Source organism: Microplitis demolitor, chromosome 10 (assembly GCF_026212275.2).
Source record: "Microplitis demolitor isolate Queensland-Clemson2020A chromosome 10, iyMicDemo2.1a, whole genome shotgun sequence".
NCBI classification, from domain to species: Eukaryota; Metazoa; Arthropoda; class Insecta; order Hymenoptera; family Braconidae; genus Microplitis; species Microplitis demolitor.
Genome location: NC_068554.1, coordinates 5,965,596 through 5,991,704, shown reverse-complemented (window position 1 = coordinate 5,991,704; position 26,109 = coordinate 5,965,596). Strand labels below are relative to the sequence as shown.

The 26,109-nt window shown below is 31.5% G+C and overlaps 4 protein-coding genes across 4 annotated transcripts; 2 read left to right on the top strand and 2 right to left on the bottom strand.

The window, feature by feature from the left end:
* Window positions 1-628: 628 nt before the first annotated feature.
* On the bottom strand, window positions 629-2,978 carry LOC128668739 (uncharacterized protein DKFZp434B061-like). The gene is made up of 5 exons (XM_053742329.1): window positions 2,804-2,978; window positions 2,596-2,733; window positions 2,341-2,524; window positions 1,909-1,971; window positions 629-870 (listed from the first exon to the last, which is right to left on the bottom strand). Exons 1-5 carry the CDS (start codon window positions 2,934-2,936, stop codon window positions 705-707), a joined length of 684 nt encoding a protein of 227 aa, XP_053598304.1. The 5' UTR covers window positions 2,937-2,978; the 3' UTR covers window positions 629-704.
* Window positions 2,979-3,992: 1,014 nt separating this feature from the next.
* LOC128668784 (transcription elongation factor SPT6-like) lies at window positions 3,993-10,164 on the top strand. The gene is made up of 3 exons (XM_053742470.1): window positions 3,993-4,073; window positions 5,432-5,950; window positions 6,037-10,164. The coding sequence occupies exons 1-3, from the start codon at window positions 3,993-3,995 to the stop codon at window positions 10,162-10,164; spliced, it is 4,728 nt and encodes a 1,575-aa protein (XP_053598445.1).
* A 2,118-nt stretch (window positions 10,165-12,282) lies between these two features.
* On the bottom strand, window positions 12,283-14,626 carry LOC128668747 (uncharacterized protein DKFZp434B061-like). Its single transcript, XM_053742337.1, has 5 exons — window positions 14,452-14,626; window positions 14,244-14,381; window positions 13,989-14,172; window positions 13,557-13,619; window positions 12,283-12,524 (listed from the first exon to the last, which is right to left on the bottom strand). The coding sequence occupies exons 1-5, from the start codon at window positions 14,582-14,584 to the stop codon at window positions 12,359-12,361; spliced, it is 684 nt and encodes a 227-aa protein (XP_053598312.1). The 5' UTR covers window positions 14,585-14,626; the 3' UTR covers window positions 12,283-12,358.
* Window positions 14,627-15,640: 1,014 nt separating this feature from the next.
* On the top strand, window positions 15,641-21,806 carry LOC128668783 (transcription elongation factor SPT6-like). The gene is made up of 3 exons (XM_053742469.1): window positions 15,641-15,721; window positions 17,080-17,592; window positions 17,679-21,806. The coding sequence occupies exons 1-3, from the start codon at window positions 15,641-15,643 to the stop codon at window positions 21,804-21,806; spliced, it is 4,722 nt and encodes a 1,573-aa protein (XP_053598444.1).
* The last annotated feature ends 4,303 nt before the right edge of the window (window positions 21,807-26,109 follow it).

Here is a 26,109-nt window from a genome sequence, read left to right as displayed (position 1 = left end):
TTACACAATTAAATATTTAATAAATGATAATTATAAATATTATTTATGTAAATGGCATTCAAATGTGTAATGAGATTGTTTTTCTTTTTTAGCTTGTTTGTACGAACTAATTTCGTTCGGTAACGAAAATTCGGTACTATTAGGAACACTTGTTAGTTTATTTTAAAAATTTATTATTATTTATATTTTAATTAACTGACTTTAGTTCATCTCTGTGACCAATAAATCATATTATACAATAGTTTATTTATTTATAAATCTGTTGTCACTTAGTAACGTTAAACTTTTTATAATTTCGTCAAACGAGGCTCAATATTAATTAATATGTAAGTTAGTTTATATATTTTAATAAACTTGCTTGATAAATAGAAATTTTAATAATTTTTTAAATTATTTTCACTACACTTAAATATGTTAATTCTATTTTTCGATATTTTTTTTTTTAAAATTACGTTTTAAATATTTTTTTTTAGTTTTTTTTTTTTTTTTTTAGACAATGTAAACAATTTATTAGCGATGCTCTTAATAATTACTGGCATTGCGTTTGATTAAAAACAGTATGAAAAGCTCGATCAAAGATAATCTATTTTTTTTTTTTTTTTTTTTAATTTATAAACACGATATTTGTGATAATTTTTTGATGATAATATAAACATACGTCTCGCGTAAACGATTTAAAGTTTTTTTTTAGTTTTAAATTTTAATTACAATCTAAATGGAGCTCTCTGATCAATGGCCGTGGGTTTGGTTCCTTTGCGTGATGAAACTGGAAGAGCTGAGACTGAAGTATCTGAAGCTCCTGAAGGTTTGCGCGATAATTTTGACGCCGGTGGCAAGGGCGTCGATGAACCACTGGAAGGTGTTCGTGTCCTAAGATAATTTAATTATAATAATTAGTAATTTTTATAAATTAATTATTATTTACACCAAGATAAACTACAGTTGACATTTAGACTCTTGACAATCACATTTTTCTACAAGCTATTTTTATAAGCATTTATTTATAAAGCAAACAAAATAATCATTTTTAAATTTAAATTTCTACTTTAAGAAATTATTATTTCAGTGTCAATTTTACTTTAACTAAATTTTTTAAATTGTGACTAAAAATAAGACCACGGATCGCTAGATTACGTGACATAAAATTGAAAAATGATTATTTTGTAAATATTTAAACAATGAATGACAGATGCTAGTTACCTAGCATATTTAATAGCTGATGAATAGTTAGTTGCTGAACTGGTACAGACAGAGCTGCCCCTGATATATATTTATGAGAGTTAGTATTATTTCAAAGCAAAATAAAATAGATATTTAGATAAATAAACAGTAAGGGTAAATACAAAAAAAAAAAAAAAAAAAAAAAACAAATAATAATAAAAGTCGGAGGTTGTTTTAAATAAAAATAATTTGATAATTTGAAAGTGGGTAAAGGAATTGTGCTGTCACTCATTAAAACGGTACTTTTTTTTTGGTTTTGGGAAAAATAATAATAATAATAATATCAGTTCAGTTTATGATGCAAGGAAAGAAAACGGACATGACAAACTAGCGACAGATCAGGCATACCCAGTGGAGTCAGTTGAAATTGTAGAATGGTTGCTTTGCGTGGAATGAGTTGAAAAATTACTCGTTGTAGATTGAGGAGATTTAATATCTGGTCCCACGTACACAGGAATCCGCGAGCGACTAAACCATCACCAGAGTTATAGAGAGCAAGACAGTGGAAATGTTAATTGAAAGTGGTTTTATTTTTATCTTTTTATATATATATATATATATATATATATATATATATATATATATATATATCAGAAATAAACCATTAGTTAAAGCAGCCTATTTTATTATTATCCCGACACCGTATTAAATAAATTATAATTCCCAGTTATATTAATTACGCTTTACCTATTTGGTGTTACGGCACCAGAAAGAGTTGGGATACTCGATGTTCTATAAATCGAACCAAGCCTAAAAAAATTTTTAGTTATGACTCTAGATCAGTTTGTTATGTTTTTCAATTTTTTTTTTTTAAATAAAATCTAGCGAATTTAATAATAAATTAAAATATTAAAAAGTAGCAGTAAAAAATTAATTATTTAATTAAAGGCTCGCGACTATTTTTTAAATTTTAAATATTTAAAATATTTTATTATGCTAATTAATATAAATATAAATGATGTGTTAATTTATTTTTAAAATTTTAAATGCAGTTGATAATGCAGTTAAATCTATTGCGCTGTCAATAAATCTGGAGCAATGCATATTAGTTTTTTTTTTTATCTGTGAAATTTAAATGCAGGATTTTATTTATAAAAAATATAAGTAATAAAAACTTACCTAGATGGGACTCCGCTTGCAGGACTTACGAGTCCAGTGGGAGTCCGAGGTCGAGATGTTGATGACCCGTTTACTGGAGGAATTAATTTTCTTCCAGAAATACTGTTGTGTCGACTTGACGTCGGTGTTGTTCCAGTTGTACCTAGTGTTCTTCGTGGAATACGACTTGGAGTACCTGATTCATCTAAACAAAATTAAATATAAATAAAACGTCAAATACTTAAATAAATATTTAATAAAGTAAAATATAATTACCTGTACTATCTAATGATTGAGTTGAACCATATCGACTTGGTAGTTTACTACCTTGTCTTGACGCTGGTCTACTACTGGGTCTACTTGCTGGCCTTGATGCCGGTCGTGATGCTGGACGGCTAGATGGACGGCTGCCACCTAATTTAAATTTAATTATATAAAGTATATTCATAAATATAATCATCCTACTGATTAATTGAGTACTTACTTGGTGTAATGACACTTCTGTAAGGAGTACTAGTTTTTCTTGTTGACAATTTGAATGAGCTCTCATTGTCACTGAGACTATCTGGTGTACCAGCACTTAAAGATGACCTTGACGCGCGATGCGAATGACCCATCGGTACACTTCTGACACTGCGTTCTCTGACCTGAATTTGAAAAAAAATTAATTAATTAATTAATTAATAACTAATTACTCAATTTATTGCTCAATTCAGTAGGTATAAAAATCAAGCGTAATTATAAAACAAATAGGATTTTTTATTACAATTAAAGTGTATGTGTTTGTGATGGCATTTATAATAAACTTAAATTCATAAAGATTTTATATTTTTCTGTAGAAATATTAAATTTAATTACAAAGAATCTTTATAAATTTAAATATTTTTGCTGTTCATTAAATAAAATAATAGGGAATAAAAAATCGTGTACGTACCAACAGCTCCTACGAATGGATTAAGTGCTAATGATTAAATTTAATTATGGAAATTAATTATTTTATTTAACCATAATTAAATTTAAATAAATAATTCTACCAAAGCATGCTAACTTACCAAAAGGAGTTGGGAAAGATACAGTAGCTTATGGTGATTTGAAGTATCTCCAATCAACGCCACTATGTGAGCATTAATTAATATTCATATTTATATATATATATATATATTACAAATATAGATATAAAAGTTATGCGCATTCGTCTATCAAAAAGATTTTATAAAATTGATAAGACTTTTTATAAATTCTATTTACAATAAATTCAAAAAATATTTCGGATTTTAAATATAAATTCAAATGATCTAGCAGGGAATGAAAAGTTTCGAGGCAATTAAAAGAATGGAAATAAATAAAATGATATAAAAAATAAATATAACAAATTACTAAATTACTTATTAAAAAAAAAAAAAAAAAAAAAAAAAAAAGTAAAGTTCTGCAGAACCAAAAGGGCCTATATTTTGAGATACGCCCTTTTGGTTTTAGTAACGCGATATATATAAATTACTACCAAACAGAAGGCTTAAATCTTGTCATATTGACGCTTGAGTTATTCTACTGGCTATTGCATACTTCTTGCGCAATTGTCTGAGGGATAGAGAGCCTGAGAATCGTTTTAAAATTTATTTACAAGATCTATAAGAAGTCGATATTTAAACTTTTCCTTTATTATTTAGAGAAAAATGATGTCGGAATTCAAATTGAGTAGGATTCCCAGCAGCGGCCTCGAAACCACAAAAATTTCAATAAAACCAATAATCGCAGTAATAATTACAGTCCTGCATAATTATTTTTTCGGCGATTTAACTTCTTGTCTCAAATTCGTAGATTTCTTAACTCCGTTTTTCTCCGTGTGATCATAAATGTTAAATTCGAAAATTTTTTTAAGACCGCCCAATCTTAAGACTGACATTTTCTAAAATTATCCTACAGTGTGACCTAAAATCCTTTTTTCCTGTTTTCTAAAATAAATATATATATGTATATTTGTCTTCAAGTGAAAACACATTGTCTTCAATTTGTACAGCACTTAGGCTACATGACGTCAAAGATGTCCTGAGACCGATCCAAGTAATCATAAAAATCCACTAGAAAATGGTTTATTTTCTTTTAATAGAAAACATATATTTTAAATTTACTTTTTAACATTACTATTAAACGAAAAAATATAAAATATTATTTTACGGAGAATAATTATTTTTTTTTCTCTAAATATCCTGATATATTAAGATAACTTAAAAATTAAATAACACTCATATTTTGTAATTTATTTATTTTAAATACTCGTATAATCCCAATAATTTCTTCTGCTATAAAAAAATTTCCATTCGTCTTGTCTGAGATGTAAATTAGTGATTTATTTCCTTTTCACACCTGAGGGACAAAATATTTAAGTACCGACATAATAAACTCCAATGGTTAGTTAATTAAGGATAGACAAACTCTTAGTCATTATAGGATTAAAAACACTTACAAGATAAATAAGTAAGGGTTCATACAGTACAAGGGGTCATGAGTTCATTACCTGCGTAATTACCCAGTCTGCCGTAATGTTTGTTCTTTGTAATATACACAGTCTCCTTAGAGTTACCATTATTCTAAAGTAACTAATGAGATTCACATAAATTTTGTAAAATTCATCTGACCAATGAACTTGTAAGAAGTGTCCCTTCTACCTTAATTTGGATCTTTAAACGAAAAGGACTTGCTGGGTATTTGAAGTGCAACTCGCACCTTGATGCAGTTTAGTTGTCCTGTACTCTTTTGAGGATCACGATCACACTTTATCTTATTGATAATTGTTACAGAAGTTACTATTCTAACATCTAAGTTGATAGTAGTTACAGAAGTTACTTGTGTTTTTTTTTTGAAAATATCTACATCAAAAAATTATTGCTGCAAAAATGAATTTCGTAAGTTTTTTTTCTTTATTTATTTTTTAAAAATAATTTAAGTCGAATTTTAAATTTAATGTGGATCAAATAATTATTTTGAATTAAATATTGTCAAATAAATTTTTAATTTAAGTGAATAGATTAATTTTTTTTTGGTGCGACTTTTTGAAATGTGATTTTTTAAAATGAAAACTATTTTTAATAAATATTATTTTATTAATTTATAGTTAAAGAACACTGAAGAGTATGAAGAAGTTGAAAACAGGAGATTTAAGAATAACGTGATAGAAAGCGACGACGATGAAAGCAGTAGCAGCGAAAGTGACGGAGATGATGATGAAATCAGTAGCAGTAGCAGTAGCAGTAGCAGTAGCAGTAGCAGTAGTAGTGAGGAAAGTGACGACGATGGAGAAGTCAACGGTAGTAAAAGACGAAAAAGTTGTGACGACGACGACGACGACGATGAAAGCCGTAACAGCGGAAATGAGAAAAGTGACGGAGCCGACGATGAAGTCAACGGGAGTAAAAGAAAGAAAAGTCATGACGACGACGATGACTTTGATGATCGTTTGGAGGACGATGATTATGATTTGATTGAAGAAAACTTGGGCATTACTGTTGACCGTCGACGATTCAAACGTTTGAAGCAGATGCCAGCCGGTGGATCTGACGACGAAGATGACGAAAATGGAAGGACTGAGAAAGAATCTATTGCTAATGAATTATTTGAAAATGGCATTGATGATGTAAGTATTTTAGTTTCTATAATAATTATTTTAATTTACTTTATTTAATTATTTCATGGATTCAAATTTATAATTAAAAATTTTAGGATACTAAAAATCAAAGTCCCAGTCGCGAATCGGAGCATCAGGGATCCAATCTTGACGACGATGATCAAAGTGTTCCATCAGACGATGATTTCATTGTTGACAATGATGACAAGCCCATACCCAAGAGGAAATATGTTTCTGCAGGCGATTCAGCTCTGGACCAGGCCAGGGAAATATTTGGTGTTGACTTTGATTATGACACCGTACAACACCAGTACGACGATGACATGTTTCCAGAAGACGAAGATGAGGAAGCTGAAGATGAGAGGAGTACAAGAAAACCTACAGGCAAAAATATTTTCCAAATATACGAGCCTAGTGATTTAAAACGCTCATTCTATACGGACCTAGATCATGAGATCCGTTGCAAGGACATTCCTGAGAGAATGCAGTTACGCTCAACGCCGATTACTCCTGTACCTGAAGGTTCCAACGAGCTTGATGAAGAGGCAGAGTGGATTTATAAGCATGCATTCACACAACGAAAAATTTTGCAACAAGTTACGGATTGTTCAGGCGGTATGAATAATTTAGGATCTAAAGGACCAGAAACTGTGAAGAAAATAAAGAATGCGTTGAATTTGATGCGCAATCAAAACTTTGAAGTTCCTTTTATAGCTTTTTACCGCAAGGAACTAGTGAAACCAGAATTAAATATCGATGATTTGTGGAAAGTGTACAAGTTCGATGCTAAGTGGTGTCAATTGTACCAGAGAAAACAAAAATTGCTGAGGTTGTTTGAAAATATGAGAGATTTTCAATTGGACGAATTAATGAAGAATCCTGAGGCGTCACTTCCAGATGAGATTAGGATTATTAAAGACGAAGATATCGAGCGATTGAAGAACGTCCAAACAAACGAAGAGAGAAATGACGTTTATAATCATTTCATGCTCTACTACAGTCGCGACATTCCGCGAATGAAGGAAATCTTGAGACAGAAGGAGATGGAAGCTCGACAGGAAAAAAATAGGAAACGTCAACAATATCTTTTGGAGGCTGAAGAAAAAAATAGTGAAGATCCATCGCTTGGGGATGAAGATGCTGAAGAGACTGAAAAAAATGACTGTACTCTTAAGCAGGCCGTCAGAAGTGGACCTTACGCACTTTATGTCCGCGCCGGGCTCAGCAGTTTTGCTAAAAAGTTTGGTCTCACTCCTGAACACTTTGCTGAAAATTTACAAGACAATTATCAGCGTCATGAAGTCAATCAACATCCAGTTCATCCTGATGTAGTGGCGCAAGACTATCTCGGGGGAAGTTTCCAGTCCACAGAAGAAGTTCTGAAAGCTGTTCAGCACATGGTGGCCATCCAACTGGCACGTGAACCAATTGTACGAAAATGCGCTCGTGAAATTTACATGGATCGTGCTAAGCTGTCAGTACGCCCGACTAAAAAAGGAATCAGAGGAATAGATGAAAGTCATCCGATCTATACCATGAAGTACTTGAAGGACAAACCAGTTCGTGAACTTGTTGATCATATGTGGCTCAAGTTATCGACTGCTGAAGCTGATGGTTTGATAACGATCACATTCAGCGAAACCGTTAAAGGCATTGTCGGCTCAGACTTTATCAGTGAATTCAAGCAGCTATACATCAAAGATGAATTCAACAGAAATGTCCAAGACTGGAATGATTTACGTACTGGTAGTGTAGAATTGGCTTTTAAAAAATATGTTATACCAGATTTGAAGAATGAATTAAGAGCTAATATCACCGCTGAAGCAAAGGAATCCATCACGTACTTGTGCTGTCGCAAATTATTCAACTGGATAAAATTTGCTCCCTACACATGCAAATTTAATGGCCAAGATGACGAAGCTTGGAACACTGGAGAAGGCATCAGGTCAATGGGAATCGCTTATGTTCCAGATGTCAATCAAGCTGCGTTTGCTTCAATCGTCGCTCCGGATGGTGAATGCGTTGACTTTTTAAAATTGCCTCATTTGTTAAAACGTAAGAATAGTTTTAACCAAAACGAAAGACATCTCAAAGAAGCTGATTTACTTTCTCTGCGAAATTTTATCAGCAAAAATAAGCCTCATATTGTAGTAATTGGCGGTGAATCCAGAGATGCTCAAACAATTTCCAATGACATCAGGGAATGCTTGGCAAAGCTTGCTGTCAAAGAACAGTATCCTGCTATAAAAGTTGAAATATGTGACTCTAATGTAGCAAAGTTATTTTCTACCAGCAATAGAGGAGTAGCTGAATTCCGCGAGTTCCCTCCACTACTGAGAGAATCGATTTCACTTGCGCGACGTCTACAAAATCCTCTCGGGGAATTTTCGCAGCTTTGTAATCCAGATGAAGACTTGCTCTGCTTGAAATTCCATCCCCTTCAAGATTTACTTTCAAAAGAAGAGCTTTTGGTGGACTTGTATACTGAATTTATCAACAGAGTCAATGAAATTGGTGTCGACTTGAGCAGCAATAAAGTTTACAATAAAAATTTATTACAATTCGTTTGTGGATTAGGCCCCAGAAAAAGTCAGGTTCTATTGAAAATACTGAAAAGCAAAAAAAATAAATTGGAAAATCGTACTCATTTGGTGACTGTGTGCCATATGGGACCTAAAGTTTTTATGAATTGCGCTGGATTTATAAAAATAGACACGGCTACTCTCGACGACAACTCAGATATCTACATTGAGGTGTTGGACAACACGAGAATTCATCCAGAAACGTACGAGTGGGCGCGTAAAATGGCCGTCGATGCTCTGGAATACGGGGTCAAAAATGCAGATCCAGGTACAGCTATCGAAGAAATAATAAAAACTCCCTACAAGCTTCAGGAATTAGATCTCGAAGCTTTTGCCGTCGAGTTAGAGAGACAAGGCTTTGGAAATAAAATTACTACTCTCTATGATGTCCAAACTGAATTAACTTACCGCTACAAAGATCTACGAGTGCCCTATAAATCTCCATCTCCTGAAGAAATGTTTACTCTATTGACCAAAGAGACTCAAGAAACTTTTTACGTCGGCAAACTAGTCCAGGCAACAGTTATTGGGTTCAGATTCAAAAAACCCAAAGTTACACAACTGGATCAAGCACACCCCGTTAAAAATGACGATACTGGACTCTGGAAGTGTCCATTCTGTTCCAAGGATGATTTTGTTGAACTCACTGAAGTATGGAATCATTTTGACACGGGATCTTGTCCAGGAAAAGCTGTCGGCGTTAGACTTCGTTTGGACAATGGAGTGTCTGGATACCTTAATTCTATAAATATATCTGATAATTATGTCGCGAATCCTCAGGATCGGGTGCATATCCAACAAGTGATAGCTTGTCGTATTATCAAAATTGATGTAGACCAATTCGGCAGCGAATGTTCCAGTAAAAGCAGCGTTCTTGCTGACGTAAATAATACCTGGCGACCTGCTAAGGACTTATACTACGACACAGAGGCTGAAGAAGAAGATAAAAGAGCAGAAAAAGAAAGCAGGAAAAGTAAACAGCCGATTTATACTACACGTCTTGTTGTCCATCCGTCATTTCACAATATAAGTTTCGCTGAAGCTGAGAAGATGATAAAGACTATGGATCAAGGGGAAGCTATTATCAGACCCAGCAGCAAAGGAATCGATCATTTAACAGTCACTTGGAAAGTAACTGATGACATTTATCAGTACATTGATGTAATTGAAACAGATAAATCAAATTCTTTTTCATTGGGACGAAGTTTGTGGATCGGCACTGAAAAATTTGAAGACCTGGATGAAATACTTGCGAGATATATCAACGTAATGGCTAGTAATGTCGTAGAAATACTTAAATTTAAGTACTATCACCCTGAGGTTCTTGGATTCAAAGAAAAGGCTGAGCAAATATTAAAGGAACAGAAGAGAAAAAATCCTGCTAGTATTCCATACATTTTTTCGGCTTCGAAAAATTATCCTGGTAAATTTTTACTCTCGTACGTGCCTCGATTAAGATGTTACCATGAGTATGTTACTGTTATCTCACAGGGATTCAAATATCGCAACCAAGTGTTCAATAATCTTGATGCATTGATATGTTGGTTCAAAAAACATTTCAGGAACCCAATTGTTGTACCCCCTAGGGTTTCTGAAATGACACATCGTAATACTTCAGAGATCAAATGTTTAGCTGCTTGATTATTATTTTTATTTATTTATAAATTTGTATATATTTATTTTCAAGGCTTTTATCACTTCTCAATAAATTCAATGATGTTTGTATTTTTTAATAAAGAACAATCAAACGAATACCAATTTTTTTTTTTTTAAATATTCCCATTAATAGATAATTAAGACTTTAGTTTATAAGAAATTAGTTTTATATTTAGAACTTAAGCTGCTGTCCAATACGTTGCGGAAATGAAGAATTTAGTCTAAGGTAAGTTCATTTTTAGTTCAATTTTACTGCCGTAAATAAATTAAGAATAAATATTTCTATACAATTGATTTAAATATATATATCTATATGTATATTTTCACAGCGTATTAGAAACGATACATAATTTTACAATAAGGCAAAACATAAATCTTTTTATAACAATGTTAATACATTAATCGTATTAGAAAAATTAATAAGTAAAAATGAGGAATTTTTTTATTTATATATATTTATTATATTAGTTGCATTTTTTTAATAATTAATATAAAAGAATTATAAATGTCTTTTAAATATTTTTTTCTTCATTAATTAACGATTACGAGGCATTACCTCAGACTTATTTGTTTTATTTACTTTTTTTTTTATTTTGTCGCACTTAATTTTATTATGTTCTTCGCAGTTTTTTAAAAACTTACAAAATATCTAATTAAAAAAAAATAATTAAATCAACAAAAAATATCAGTTTACATTTGTGCCACATAAATGTAAAACTAACTTTGATTTTCTTTCATTTTCCTACACTTCCGCTAATAATAAAATATTTAACCCCTATTTCTCATACAATTTATTTATTAATCAGCGGATTTTTTATTTATTCAAACAAGAGAACAAACCAATATTTACATAATACGTTCTCTCTTCATTATTTTTTATTCAATTCTCTTTTCAATAATAATAATAATTATAATAGTAACTTTCAAATAAATATTTCACGATTGAGCATTTGCATTTTTTTAGAAAAACACTAGAAAAAATAAAAAAAAAAATAATAAATTTAAATTGCAAATGTTCTAGTCCGTGACAGCAAAGAATCAAAAATAAAAAGTACTTAATAATAACAATTTTGTTAATATCTAAACACTTATATATTCTAGCTCTTAATTTTTAGGACAATTGGTATTATTACATTTTATTTAAAAAAAAAAATAATAAAACATTAAACTTAAGCGCAACCTCGCGTATTAGTTCAACTTTTTTTTTTTTATCAGATCATAATTGTTCCAATAAAAAATTAATAGGTAATGGTAAATATTAATTTTCTTACAACAAAAATTACAGAAGTCTACGCGCGGGTCTGCCATTTGATGTTTTTTTTTCCCCGAACCGGATCAGTACCCGCGCGTAGAAAATCTCTTTTCAAAGTTACAATTACATTTAAATTTAATTTTTAATATATGAAAAAAAAATTAGGAACAAAGTTTTAGTATAAAGATTAAACAAATAATTATTTTAAGTAAAAGTAAATTAATTACACAATTAAATATTTAATAAATGATAATTATAAATATTATTTATGTAAATGGCATTCAAATGTGTAATGAGATTGTTTTTCTTTTTTAGCTTGTTTGTACGAACTAATTTCGTTCGGTAACGAAAATTCGGTACTATTAGGAACACTTGTTAGCTTATTTTAAAAATTTATTATTATTTATATTTTAATTAACTGACTTTAGTTCATCTCTGTGACCAATAAATCATATTATACAATAGTTTATTTATTTATAAATCTGTTGTCACTTAGTAACGTTAAACTTTTTATAATTTCGTCAAACGAGGCTCAATATTAATTAATATGTAAGTTAGTTTATATATTTTAATAAACTTGCTTGATAAATAGAAATTTTAATAATTTTTTAAATTATTTTCACTACACTTAAATATGTTAATTCTATTTTTCGATATTTTTTTTTTTAAAATTACGTTTTAAATATTTTTTTTTAGTTTTTTTTTTTTTTTTTTAGACAATGTAAACAATTTATTAGCGATGCTCTTAATAATTACTGGCATTGCGTTTGATTAAAAACAGTATGAAAAGCTCGATCAAAGATAATCTATTTTTTTTTTTTTTTTTTTTAATTTATAAACACGATATTTGTGATAATTTTTTGATGATAATATAAACATACGTCTCGCGTAAACGATTTAAAGTTTTTTTTTAGTTTTAAATTTTAATTACAATCTAAATGGAGCTCTCTGATCAATGGCCGTGGGTTTGGTTCCTTTGCGTGATGAAACTGGAAGAGCTGAGACTGAAGTATCTGAAGCTCCTGAAGGTTTGCGCGATAATTTTGACGCCGGTGGCAAGGGCGTCGATGAACCACTGGAAGGTGTTCGTGTCCTAAGATAATTTAATTATAATAATTAGTAATTTTTATAAATTAATTATTATTTACACCAAGATAAACTACAGTTGACATTTAGACTCTTGACAATCACATTTTTCTACAAGCTATTTTTATAAGCATTTATTTATAAAGCAAACAAAATAATCATTTTTAAATTTAAATTTCTACTTTAAGAAATTATTATTTCAGTGTCAATTTTACTTTAACTAAATTTTTTAAATTGTGACTAAAAATAAGACCACGGATCGCTAGATTACGTGACATAAAATTGAAAAATGATTATTTTGTAAATATTTAAACAATGAATGACAGATGCTAGTTACCTAGCATATTTAATAGCTGATGAATAGTTAGTTGCTGAACTGGTACAGACAGAGCTGCCCCTGATATATATTTATGAGAGTTAGTATTATTTCAAAGCAAAATAAAATAGATATTTAGATAAATAAACAGTAAGGGTAAATACAAAAAAAAAAAAAAAAAAAAAAAAAACAAATAATAATAAAAGTCGGAGGTTGTTTTAAATAAAAATAATTTGATAATTTGAAAGTGGGTAAAGGAATTGTGCTGTCACTCATTAAAACGGTACTTTTTTTTTGGTTTTGGGAAAAATAATAATAATAATAATATCAGTTCAGTTTATGATGCAAGGAAAGAAAACGGACATGACAAACTAGCGACAGATCAGGCATACCCAGTGGAGTCAGTTGAAATTGTAGAATGGTTGCTTTGCGTGGAATGAGTTGAAAAATTACTCGTTGTAGATTGAGGAGATTTAATATCTGGTCCCACGTACACAGGAATCCGCGAGCGACTAAACCATCACCAGAGTTATAGAGAGCAAGACAGTGGAAATGTTAATTGAAAGTGGTTTTATTTTTATCTTTTTATATATATATATATATATATATATATATATATATATATATCAGAAATAAACCATTAGTTAAAGCAGCCTATTTTATTATTATCCCGACACCGTATTAAATAAATTATAATTCCCAGTTATATTAATTACGCTTTACCTATTTGGTGTTACGGCACCAGAAAGAGTTGGGATACTCGATGTTCTATAAATCGAACCAAGCCTAAAAAAATTTTTAGTTATGACTCTAGATCAGTTTGTTATGTTTTTCAATTTTTTTTTTTTAAATAAAATCTAGCGAATTTAATAATAAATTAAAATATTAAAAAGTAGCAGTAAAAAATTAATTATTTAATTAAAGGCTCGCGACTATTTTTTAAATTTTAAATATTTAAAATATTTTATTATGCTAATTAATATAAATATAAATGATGTGTTAATTTATTTTTAAAATTTTAAATGCAGTTGATAATGCAGTTAAATCTATTGCGCTGTCAATAAATCTGGAGCAATGCATATTAGTTTTTTTTTTTATCTGTGAAATTTAAATGCAGGATTTTATTTATAAAAAATATAAGTAATAAAAACTTACCTAGATGGGACTCCGCTTGCAGGACTTACGAGTCCAGTGGGAGTCCGAGGTCGAGATGTTGATGACCCGTTTACTGGAGGAATTAATTTTCTTCCAGAAATACTGTTGTGTCGACTTGACGTCGGTGTTGTTCCAGTTGTACCTAGTGTTCTTCGTGGAATACGACTTGGAGTACCTGATTCATCTAAACAAAATTAAATATAAATAAAACGTCAAATACTTAAATAAATATTTAATAAAGTAAAATATAATTACCTGTACTATCTAATGATTGAGTTGAACCATATCGACTTGGTAGTTTACTACCTTGTCTTGACGCTGGTCTACTACTGGGTCTACTTGCTGGCCTTGATGCCGGTCGTGATGCTGGACGGCTAGATGGACGGCTGCCACCTAATTTAAATTTAATTATATAAAGTATATTCATAAATATAATCATCCTACTGATTAATTGAGTACTTACTTGGTGTAATGACACTTCTGTAAGGAGTACTAGTTTTTCTTGTTGACAATTTGAATGAGCTCTCATTGTCACTGAGACTATCTGGTGTACCAGCACTTAAAGATGACCTTGACGCGCGATGCGAATGACCCATCGGTACACTTCTGACACTGCGTTCTCTGACCTGAATTTGAAAAAAAATTAATTAATTAATTAATTAATAACTAATTACTCAATTTATTGCTCAATTCAGTAGGTATAAAAATCAAGCGTAATTATAAAACAAATAGGATTTTTTATTACAATTAAAGTGTATGTGTTTGTGATGGCATTTATAATAAACTTAAATTCATAAAGATTTTATATTTTTCTGTAGAAATATTAAATTTAATTACAAAGAATCTTTATAAATTTAAATATTTTTGCTGTTCATTAAATAAAATAATAGGGAATAAAAAATCGTGTACGTACCAACAGCTCCTACGAATGGATTAAGTGCTAATGATTAAATTTAATTATGGAAATTAATTATTTTATTTAACCATAATTAAATTTAAATAAATAATTCTACCAAAGCATGCTAACTTACCAAAAGGAGTTGGGAAAGATACAGTAGCTTATGGTGATTTGAAGTATCTCCAATCAACGCCACTATGTGAGCATTAATTAATATTCATATTTATATATATATATATATATTACAAATATAGATATAAAAGTTATGCGCATTCGTCTATCAAAAAGATTTTATAAAATTGATAAGACTTTTTATAAATTCTATTTACAATAAATTCAAAAAATATTTCGGATTTTAAATATAAATTCAAATGATCTAGCAGGGAATGAAAAGTTTCGAGGCAATTAAAAGAATGGAAATAAATAAAATGATATAAAAAATAAATATAACAAATTACTAAATTACTTATTAAAAAAAAAAAAAAAAAAAAAAAAAAAAGTAAAGTTCTGCAGAACCAAAAGGGCCTATATTTTGAGATACGCCCTTTTGGTTTTAGTAACGCGATATATATAAATTACTACCAAACAGAAGGCTTAAATCTTGTCATATTGACGCTTGAGTTATTCTACTGGCTATTGCATACTTCTTGCGCAATTGTCTGAGGGATAGAGAGCCTGAGAATCGTTTTAAAATTTATTTACAAGATCTATAAGAAGTCGATATTTAAACTTTTCCTTTATTATTTAGAGAAAAATGATGTCGGAATTCAAATTGAGTAGGATTCCCAGCAGCGGCCTCGAAACCACAAAAATTTCAATAAAACCAATAATCGCAGTAATAATTACAGTCCTGCATAATTATTTTTTCGGCGATTTAACTTCTTGTCTCAAATTCGTAGATTTCTTAACTCCGTTTTTCTCCGTGTGATCATAAATGTTAAATTCGAAAATTTTTTTAAGACCGCCCAATCTTAAGACTGACATTTTCTAAAATTATTCTACAGTGTGACCTAAAATCCTTTTTTCCTGTTTTCTAAAATAAATATATATATGTATATTTGTCTTCAAGTGAAAACACATTGTCTTCAATTTGTACAGCACTTAGGCTACATGACGTCAAAGATGTCCTGAGACCGATCCAAGTAATCATAAAAATCCACTAGAAAATGGTTTATTTTCTTTTAATAGAAAACATATATTTTAAATTTACTTTTTAACATTACTATTAAACGAAAAAATATAAAATATTATTTTACGGAGAATAATTATTTTTTTTTCTCTAAATATCCTGATATATTAAGATAACTTAAAAATTAAATAACACTCATATTTTGTAATTTATTTATTTTAAATACTCGTATAATCCCAATAATTTCTTCTGCTATAAAAAAATTTCCATTCGTCTTGTCTGAGATGTAAATTAGTGATTTATTTCCTTTTCACACCTGAGGGACAAAATATTTAAGTACCGACATAATAAACTCCAATGGTTAGTTAATTAAGGATAGACAAACTCTTAGTCATTATAGGATTAAAAACACTTACAAGATAAATAAGTAAGGGTTCATACAGTACAAGGGGTCATGAGTTCATTACCTGCGTAATTACCCAGTCTGCCGTAATGTTTGTTCTTTGTAATATACACAGTCTCCTTAGAGTTACCATTATTCTAAAGTAACTAATGAGATTCACATAAATTTTGTAAAATTCATCTGACCAATGAACTTGTAAGAAGTGTCCCTTCTACCTTAATTTGGATCTTTAAACGAAAAGGACTTGCTGGGTATTTGAAGTGCAACTCGCACCTTGATGCAGTTTAGTTGTCCTGTACTCTTTTGAGGATCACGATCACACTTTATCTTATTGATAATTGTTACAGAAGTTACTATTCTAACATCTAAGTTGATAGTAGTTACAGAAGTTACTTGTGTTTTTTTTTTGAAAATATCTACATCAAAAAATTATTGCTGCAAAAATGAATTTCGTAAGTTTTTTTTCTTTATTTATTTTTTAAAAATAATTTAAGTCGAATTTTAAATTTAATGTGGATCAAATAATTATTTTGAATTAAATATTGTCAAATAAATTTTTAATTTAAGTGAATAGATTAATTTTTTTTTGGTGCGACTTTTTGAAATGTGATTTTTTAAAATGAAAACTATTTTTAATAAATATTATTTTATTAATTTATAGTTAAAGAACACTGAAGAGTATGAAGAAGTTGAAAACAGGAGATTTAAGAATAACGTGATAGAAAGCGACGACGATGAAAGCAGTAGCAGCGAAAGTGACGGAGATGATGATGAAAGCAGTAGCAGTAGCAGTAGCAGTAGCAGTAGCAGTAGTAGTGAGGAAAGTGACGACGATGGAGAAGTCAACGGTAGTAAAAGACGAAAAAGTTGTGACGACGACGACGACGACGATGAAAGCCGTAACAGCGGAAATGAGAAAAGTGACGGAGCCGACGATAAAGTCAACGGGAGTAAAAGAAAGAAAAGTCATGACGACGACGATGACTTTGATGATCGTTTGGAGGACGATGATTATGATTTGATTGAAGAAAACTTGGGCATTACTGTTGACCGTCGACGATTCAAACGTTTGAAGCAGATGCCAGCCGGTGGATCTGACGACGAAGATGACGAAAATGGAAGGACTGAGAAAGAATCTATTGCTAATGAATTATTTGAAAATGGCATTGATGATGTAAGTATTTTAGTTTCTATAATAATTATTTTAATTTACTTTATTTAATTATTTCATGGATTCAAATTTATAATTAAAAATTTTAGGATACTAAAAATCAAAGTCCCAGTCGCGAATCGGAGCATCAGGGATCCAATCTTGACGACGATGATCAAAGTGTTCCATCAGACGATGATTTCATTGTTGACAATGATGACAAGCCCATACCCAAGAGGAAATATGTTTCTGCAGGCGATTCAGCTCTGGACCAGGCCAGGGAAATATTTGGTGTTGACTTTGATTATGACACCGTACAACACCAGTACGACGATGACATGTTTCCAGAAGACGAAGATGAGGAAGCTGAAGATGAGAGGAGTACAAGAAAACCTACAGGCAAAAATATTTTCCAAATATACGAGCCTAGTGATTTAAAACGCTCATTCTATACGGACCTAGATCATGAGATCCGTTGCAAGGACATTCCTGAGAGAATGCAGTTACGCTCAACGCCGATTACTCCTGTACCTGAAGGTTCCAACGAGCTTGATGAAGAGGCAGAGTGGATTTATAAGCATGCATTCACACAACGAAAAATTTTGCAACAAGTTACGGATTGTTCAGGCGGTATGAATAATTTAGGATCTAAAGGACCAGAAACTGTGAAGAAAATAAAGAATGCGTTGAATTTGATGCGCAATCAAAACTTTGAAGTTCCTTTTATAGCTTTTTACCGCAAGGAACTAGTGAAACCAGAATTAAATATCGATGATTTGTGGAAAGTGTACAAGTTCGATGCTAAGTGGTGTCAATTGTACCAGAGAAAACAAAAATTGCTGAGGTTGTTTGAAAATATGAGAGATTTTCAATTGGACGAATTAATGAAGAATCCTGAGGCGTCACTTCCAGATGAGATTAGGATTATTAAAGACGAAGATATCGAGCGATTGAAGAACGTCCAAACAAACGAAGAGAGAAATGACGTTTATAATCATTTCATGCTCTACTACAGTCGCGACATTCCGCGAATGAAGGAAATCTTGAGACAGAAGGAGATGGAAGCTCGACAGGAAAAAAATAGGAAACGTCAACAATATCTTTTGGAGGCTGAAGAAAAAAATAGTGAAGATCCATCGCTTGGGGATGAAGATGCTGAAGAGACTGAAAAAAATGACTGTACTCTTAAGCAGGCCGTCAGAAGTGGACCTTACGCACTTTATGTCCGCGCCGGGCTCAGCAGTTTTGCTAAAAAGTTTGGTCTCACTCCTGAACACTTTGCTGAAAATTTACAAGACAATTATCAGCGTCATGAAGTCAATCAACATCCAGTTCATCCTGATGTAGTGGCGCAAGACTATCTCGGGGGAAGTTTCCAGTCCACAGAAGAAGTTCTGAAAGCTGTTCAGCACATGGTGGCCATCCAACTGGCACGTGAACCAATTGTACGAAAATGCGCTCGTGAAATTTACATGGATCGTGCTAAGCTGTCAGTACGCCCGACTAAAAAAGGAATCAGAGGAATAGATGAAAGTCATCCGATCTATACCATGAAGTACTTGAAGGACAAACCAGTTCGTGAACTTGTTGATCATATGTGGCTCAAGTTATCGACTGCTGAAGCTGATGGTTTGATAACGATCACATTCAGCGAAACCGTTAAAGGCATTGTCGGCTCAGACTTTATCAGTGAATTCAAGCAGCTATACATCAAAGATGAATTCAACAGAAATGTCCAAGACTGGAATGATTTACGTACTGGTAGTGTAGAATTGGCTTTTAAAAAATATGTTATACCAGATTTGAAGAATGAATTAAGAGCTAATATCACCGCTGAAGCAAAGGAATCCATCACGTACTTGTGCTGTCGCAAATTATTCAACTGGATAAAATTTGCTCCCTACACATGCAAATTTAATGGCCAAGATGACGAAGCTTGGAACACTGGAGAAGGCATCAGGTCAATGGGAATCGCTTATGTTCCAGATGTCAATCAAGCTGCGTTTGCTTCAATCGTCGCTCCGGATGGTGAATGCGTTGACTTTTTAAAATTGCCTCATTTGTTAAAACGTAAGAATAGTTTTAACCAAAACGAAAGACATCTCAAAGAAGCTGATTTACTTTCTCTGCGAAATTTTATCAGCAAAAATAAGCCTCATATTGTAGTAATTGGCGGTGAATCCAGAGATGCTCAAACAATTTCCAATGACATCAGGGAATGCTTGGCAAAGCTTGCTGTCAAAGAACAGTATCCTGCTATAAAAGTTGAAATATGTGACTCTAATGTAGCAAAGTTATTTTCTACCAGCAATAGAGGAGTAGCTGAATTCCGCGAGTTCCCTCCACTACTGAGAGAATCGATTTCACTTGCGCGACGTCTACAAAATCCTCTCGGGGAATTTTCGCAGCTTTGTAATCCAGATGAAGACTTGCTCTGCTTGAAATTCCATCCCCTTCAAGATTTACTTTCAAAAGAAGAGCTTTTGGTGGACTTGTATACTGAATTTATCAACAGAGTCAATGAAATTGGTGTCGACTTGAGCAGCAATAAAGTTTACAATAAAAATTTATTACAATTCGTTTGTGGATTAGGCCCCAGAAAAAGTCAGGTTCTATTGAAAATACTGAAAAGCAAAAAAAATAAATTGGAAAATCGTACTCATTTGGTGACTGTGTGCCATATGGGACCTAAAGTTTTTATGAATTGCGCTGGATTTATAAAAATAGACACGGCTACTCTCGACGACAACTCAGATATCTACATTGAGGTGTTGGACAACACGAGAATTCATCCAGAAACGTACGAGTGGGCGCGTAAAATGGCCGTCGATGCTCTGGAATACGGGGTCAAAAATGCAGATCCAGGTACAGCTATCGAAGAAATAATAAAAACTCCCTACAAGCTTCAGGAATTAGATCTCGAAGCTTTTGCCGTCGAGTTAGAGAGACAAGGCTTTGGAAATAAAATTACTACTCTCTATGATGTCCAAACTGAATTAACTTACCGCTACAAAGATCTACGAGTGCCCTATAAATCTCTATCTCCTGAAGAAATGTTTACTCTATTGACCAAAGAGACTCAAGAAACTTTTTACGTCGGCAAACTAGTCCAGGCAACAGTTATTGGGTTCAGATTCAAAAAACCCAAAGTTACACAACTGGATCAAGCACACCCCGTTAAAAATGACGATACTGGACTCTGGAAGTGTCCATTCTGTTCCAAGGATGATTTTGTTGAACTCACTGAAGTATGGAATCATTTTGACACGGGATCTTGTCCAGGAAAAGCTGTCGGCGTTAGACTTCGTTTGGACAATGGAGTGTCTGGATACCTTAATTCTATAAATATATCTGATAATTATGTCGCGAATCCTCAGGATCGGGTGCATATCCAACAAGTGATAGCTTGTCGTATTATCAAAATTGATGTAGACCAATTCGGCAGCGAATGTTCCAGTAAAAGCAGCGTTCTTGCTGACGTAAATAATACCTGGCGACCTGCTAAGGACTTATACTACGACACAGAGGCTGAAGAAGAAGATAAAAGAGCAGAAAAAGAAAGCAGGAAAAGTAAACAGCCGATTTATACTACACGTCTTGTTGTCCATCCGTCATTTCACAATATAAGTTTCGCTGAAGCTGAGAAGATGATAAAGACTATGGATCAAGGGGAAGCTATTATCAGACCCAGCAGCAAAGGAATCGATCATTTAACAGTCACTTGGAAAGTAACTGATGACATTTATCAGTACATTGATGTAATTGAAACAGATAAATCAAATTCTTTTTCATTGGGACGAAGTTTGTGGATCGGCACTGAAAAATTTGAAGACCTGGATGAAATACTTGCGAGATATATCAACGTAATGGCTAGTAATGTCGTAGAAATACTTAAATTTAAGTACTATCACCCTGAGGTTCTTGGATTCAAAGAAAAGGCTGAGCAAATATTAAAGGAACAGAAGAGAAAAAATCCTGCTAGTATTCCATACATTTTTTCGGCTTCGAAAAATTATCCTGGTAAATTTTTACTCTCGTACGTGCCTCGATTAAGATGTTACCATGAGTATGTTACTGTTATCTCACAGGGATTCAAATATCGCAACCAAGTGTTCAATAATCTTGATGCATTGATATGTTGGTTCAAAAAACATTTCAGGAACCCAATTGTTGTACCCCCTAGGGTTTCTGAAATGACACATCGTAATACTTCAGAGATCAAATGTTTAGCTGCTTGATTATTATTTTTATTTATTTATAAATTTGTATATATTTATTTTCAAGGCTTTTATCACTTCTCAATAAATTCAATGATGTTTGTATTTTTTAATAAAGAACAATCAAACGAATACCAATTTTTTTTTTTTTAAATATTCCCATTAATAGATAATTAAGACTTTAGTTTATAAGAAATTAGTTTTATATTTAGAACTTAAGCTGCTGTCCAATACGTTGCGGAAATGAAGAATTTAGTCTAAGGTAAGTTCATTTTTAGTTCAATTTTACTGCCGTAAATAAATTAAGAATAAATATTTCTATACAATTGATTTAAATATATATATCTATATGTATATTTTCACAGCGTATTAGAAACGATACATAATTTTACAATAAGGCAAAACATAAATCTTTTTATAACAATGTTAATACATTAATCGTATTAGAAAAATTAATAAGTAAAAATGAGGAATTTTTTTATTTATATATATTTATTATATTAGTTGCATTTTTTTAATAATTAATATAAAAGAATTATAAATGTCTTTTAAATATTTTTTTCTTCATTAATTAACGATTACGAGGCATTACCTCAGACTTATTTGTTTTATTTACTTTTTTTTTTATTTTGTCGCACTTAATTTTATTATGTTCTTCGCAGTTTTTTAAAAACTTACAAAATATCTAATTAAAAAAAAATAATTAAATCAACAAAAAATATCAGTTTACATTTGTGCCACATAAATGTAAAACTAACTTTGATTTTCTTTCATTTTCCTACACTTCCGCTAATAATAAAATATTTAACCCCTATTTCTCATACAATTTATTTATTAATCAGCGGATTTTTTATTTATTCAAACAAGAGAACAAACCAATATTTACATAATACGTTCTCTCTTCATTATTTTTTATTCAATTCTCTTTTCAATAATAATAATAATTATAATAGTAACTTTCAAATAAATATTTCACGATTGAGCATTTGCATTTTTTTAGAAAAACACTAGAAAAAATAAAAAAAAAAATAATAAATTTAAATTGCAAATGTTCTAGTCCGTGACAGCAAAGAATCAAAAATAAAAAGTACTTAATAATAACAATTTTGTTAATATCTAAACACTTATATATTCTAGCTCTTAATTTTTAGGACAATTGGTATTATTACATTTTATTTAAAAAAAAAAATAATAAAACATTAAACTTATAACCGGGCAGCATTGGTACGACGTGAGAGTGTGGCTCTCTCGCTGTCCTTGTTGGTTTTTGGTCTTTCTCTCTCTCTCGTTACAGCCTGATTGCCGAGTTTGGCTGAGCTAGGCGTTAGACCACAGGGGATGATTCCACGCAGCAGGTGACCGTAAATTGGTCATGTGCGCATAATTAGGTAGGGGTCATCGGAGGTTGGGGCCTAAGACGACTAGATAAAAGAGGCGATTCAAGGGCAGGCAATGAATTTAAGTTCAAGATTTCAAGAGACATTGAAGTGGAAGCTCTAATAACGTCAGCCTCGTTATTGTATTCGTTCAATTTACTTTGTGGAAATTAAATTTGTCTTATTTAACTGGTTTACAAAACCAAAATTTAATTAAACTATTAGTTAAGTGATTGTGAGTGCACCCAACATCAAGTCCAATACAATCAGTCAGGATTCAGAGAGGAGGTCCAGGATGCAGCGTCGTCCGATCCCGCCTGTACGTCGTCGATATATAAATCCAGATAAGATTTACAATTAAAATTATATAAATATAAATCATACACTCTCTCTCTTCAACGTAATATTCTACTTGAATAATTATTTAATTTATTACCCCGTGTCTATTAAATAACTACGGATAAATATATTTATTGCTGTCGCTGGACATTCATTGATTATAAGAAAAGGGGAAAATTCTGTACATATTTGGGCTTTGGTTAAATAAAATTAGTTGTACATGATAATTAAATTACGCCTTAAATAAATTTCTTTTATCACCAGCGTTCTTTAGAATAAGTTAATTTCAGCCGCGTGTCCGGTCAAAGCGAGTCGACCCACCTCTGAGATTTATTTCCCGCATTCAGAACCAGAAATAAAATAATAAAATCTATATCCATAATTAATAATTAATTAATTAACCGGGAATTTTTGTAACTGTGGTTCGTGGCTACTAGACACGAAGTAGCCAAGGGCCAACCGTTATATTTGGCGCCCAACTCGGTTTTCTCGTTTTGGAAAATTCTAGACCTGGTGATAAAGTAAAATTAAATTTGGAAAATTTTGAAAAATTAAATTAATTAAATATTTTACCGTTGAAGAGAGAAATACTGGTATTATAAATCATATATTGGATTGATACTGTGCTAAATTATATATATATTGGTTGCCCAAAATTATTTAAACTAAATCTATAAAAATTATAATAATTTCTTTAAATATTAACTGGCTAAATAGTGAGTAAAATACTTAAATTTTAAAAATATAAAATACCGAGTGAAAAGAATAAAATTAAAATTGAAATCGTGGTAGTGAAAAAAATCGATAAATTCCGGTGGTCTCGTGAAGACCAAGACAAGGTCATCGTCTTACGCGTTGGTCGTACGCGTTACTCGTAGTATATACAATAGGTACGACACTAAGCTTAGAGAAATAAACACAATAAAATCACTTGTTTGTTTCTTTGTAAATTTTCTCTGGTAAAGAAACTAAAATAAACTAAGTAAAATAAAATAAATTAGGAAATAAAATTTATACACTTCCAAAACTAACAGTGACAGTAAAATTTTGTTATAATAAAATTAATTGAATTAAACTCGTAAAAGAAAATTCATTAGTAAAATTACAAGTTAAAATTTTAATAAAACAAAGACAAATAATTTTAATTACTTTTGTTTAAAATAAACCACCGTTTGAATTATTAAAATAAGTTTTAAGTAAAATTTACTAAGTGAATGAGTCATTGCAATAAAATTGTTGATAAAAATAATACTATATTCAAATTTTAACATAATTTACTCACTAGACTTAAGTCTAAATAAATCTTTCAATCAAATAAATTAAACTAAATAGCTAAAATCCTTATCGTTTAATATAGAATTCAGGGCTTGAAGCTTTAAGCGTCGGAAAGATTAGAAATTATCAGCTAATAAATAAAATAAAACAGTAGCTTAAAATTTTAGCCATTGTCTAAAATTTTCTTTATAATAATTTTAAACAAATTAAAATTCAATAGATTTGTGGTTTATTACTTAAACCATTATAGTTAATTTAAATTAAATTTAATTTAATTTGAAAAAAAAAAAAAAAAAAAAAAAACTGTCATTGTTAGGGATTACCGAGTTATAACTGTCGTCACCTAGTAATTACAATAAATTCTTAATCCGGTAAATAAATTTTAATCCTAATAAGTTACAAAAGAAATATTTTAACTTATTTGAATTTACTACCGGTAATTAAATTTTATATTTAAATATTGTTGGGGCTCGTAAGCTGCTTGTCTTACCAGCCAATATAAATTAAATTAAGTCCCAATAATCATACTATGAGTAATACTCGACCACTGACGCGTCAAAATTCTAAGCGTTCGGTTCAACAATCGGGTAGGCGGGAAAGTGAAGAGATAATCTTCGAAGGAATTAGTTCCTCAAACGGTAGGAATCAGAACAGGGTAGTGCATTCACCACCCTCGACTACGTGCACAATAACATCAAGTACTACGATTTCGTCAGCGACCTCAACGATGTCGAATCCCAATCCGTTACCCGGTTTACCTAACCTGATCGTGACTTCGGACACCCCACAGCAAGTTAGACCGCCAGTAAGGCGCAGCTTGGGGAATATGGTAGCAACTACCACGACTATGGTCACGACAGTGACCACCGCTATACCGATTACTACCGCGACACTACCCAGTACCGTTATCACCACACCAGTTACTGTTACAACATCGTCTGGGTCAATTCAAATGAACGACCCACAGGCCGTAAATACAAATGCACAATCAAATTTACATTTGACAAATATTAATAATTTACGGGCGTCTATGGACGAAGTATTCATAGAAAACCCCCCACCGGTACTTCCTCAACAAATTCAGCCTAATGCGGGATCCGTTTTTCTGCCTGGCACCGTTCCAGTTTCCGCACAGGCTGATCAAGTGACAACTCAGGCTGTCCTGGCTCAGATTTTAAATTGTCTACAAAATCTGACCTTAACTATGAACGCGCAACCGGTGAACAATCCGCAAGTGCCTGTACAGACAATTACACAAACTGTTCGCGAGATAACTCACAGTTTTGGCGACGGGGAGTGTAGTACAGGTCACTTGAATCATGAAAATAGGGCTG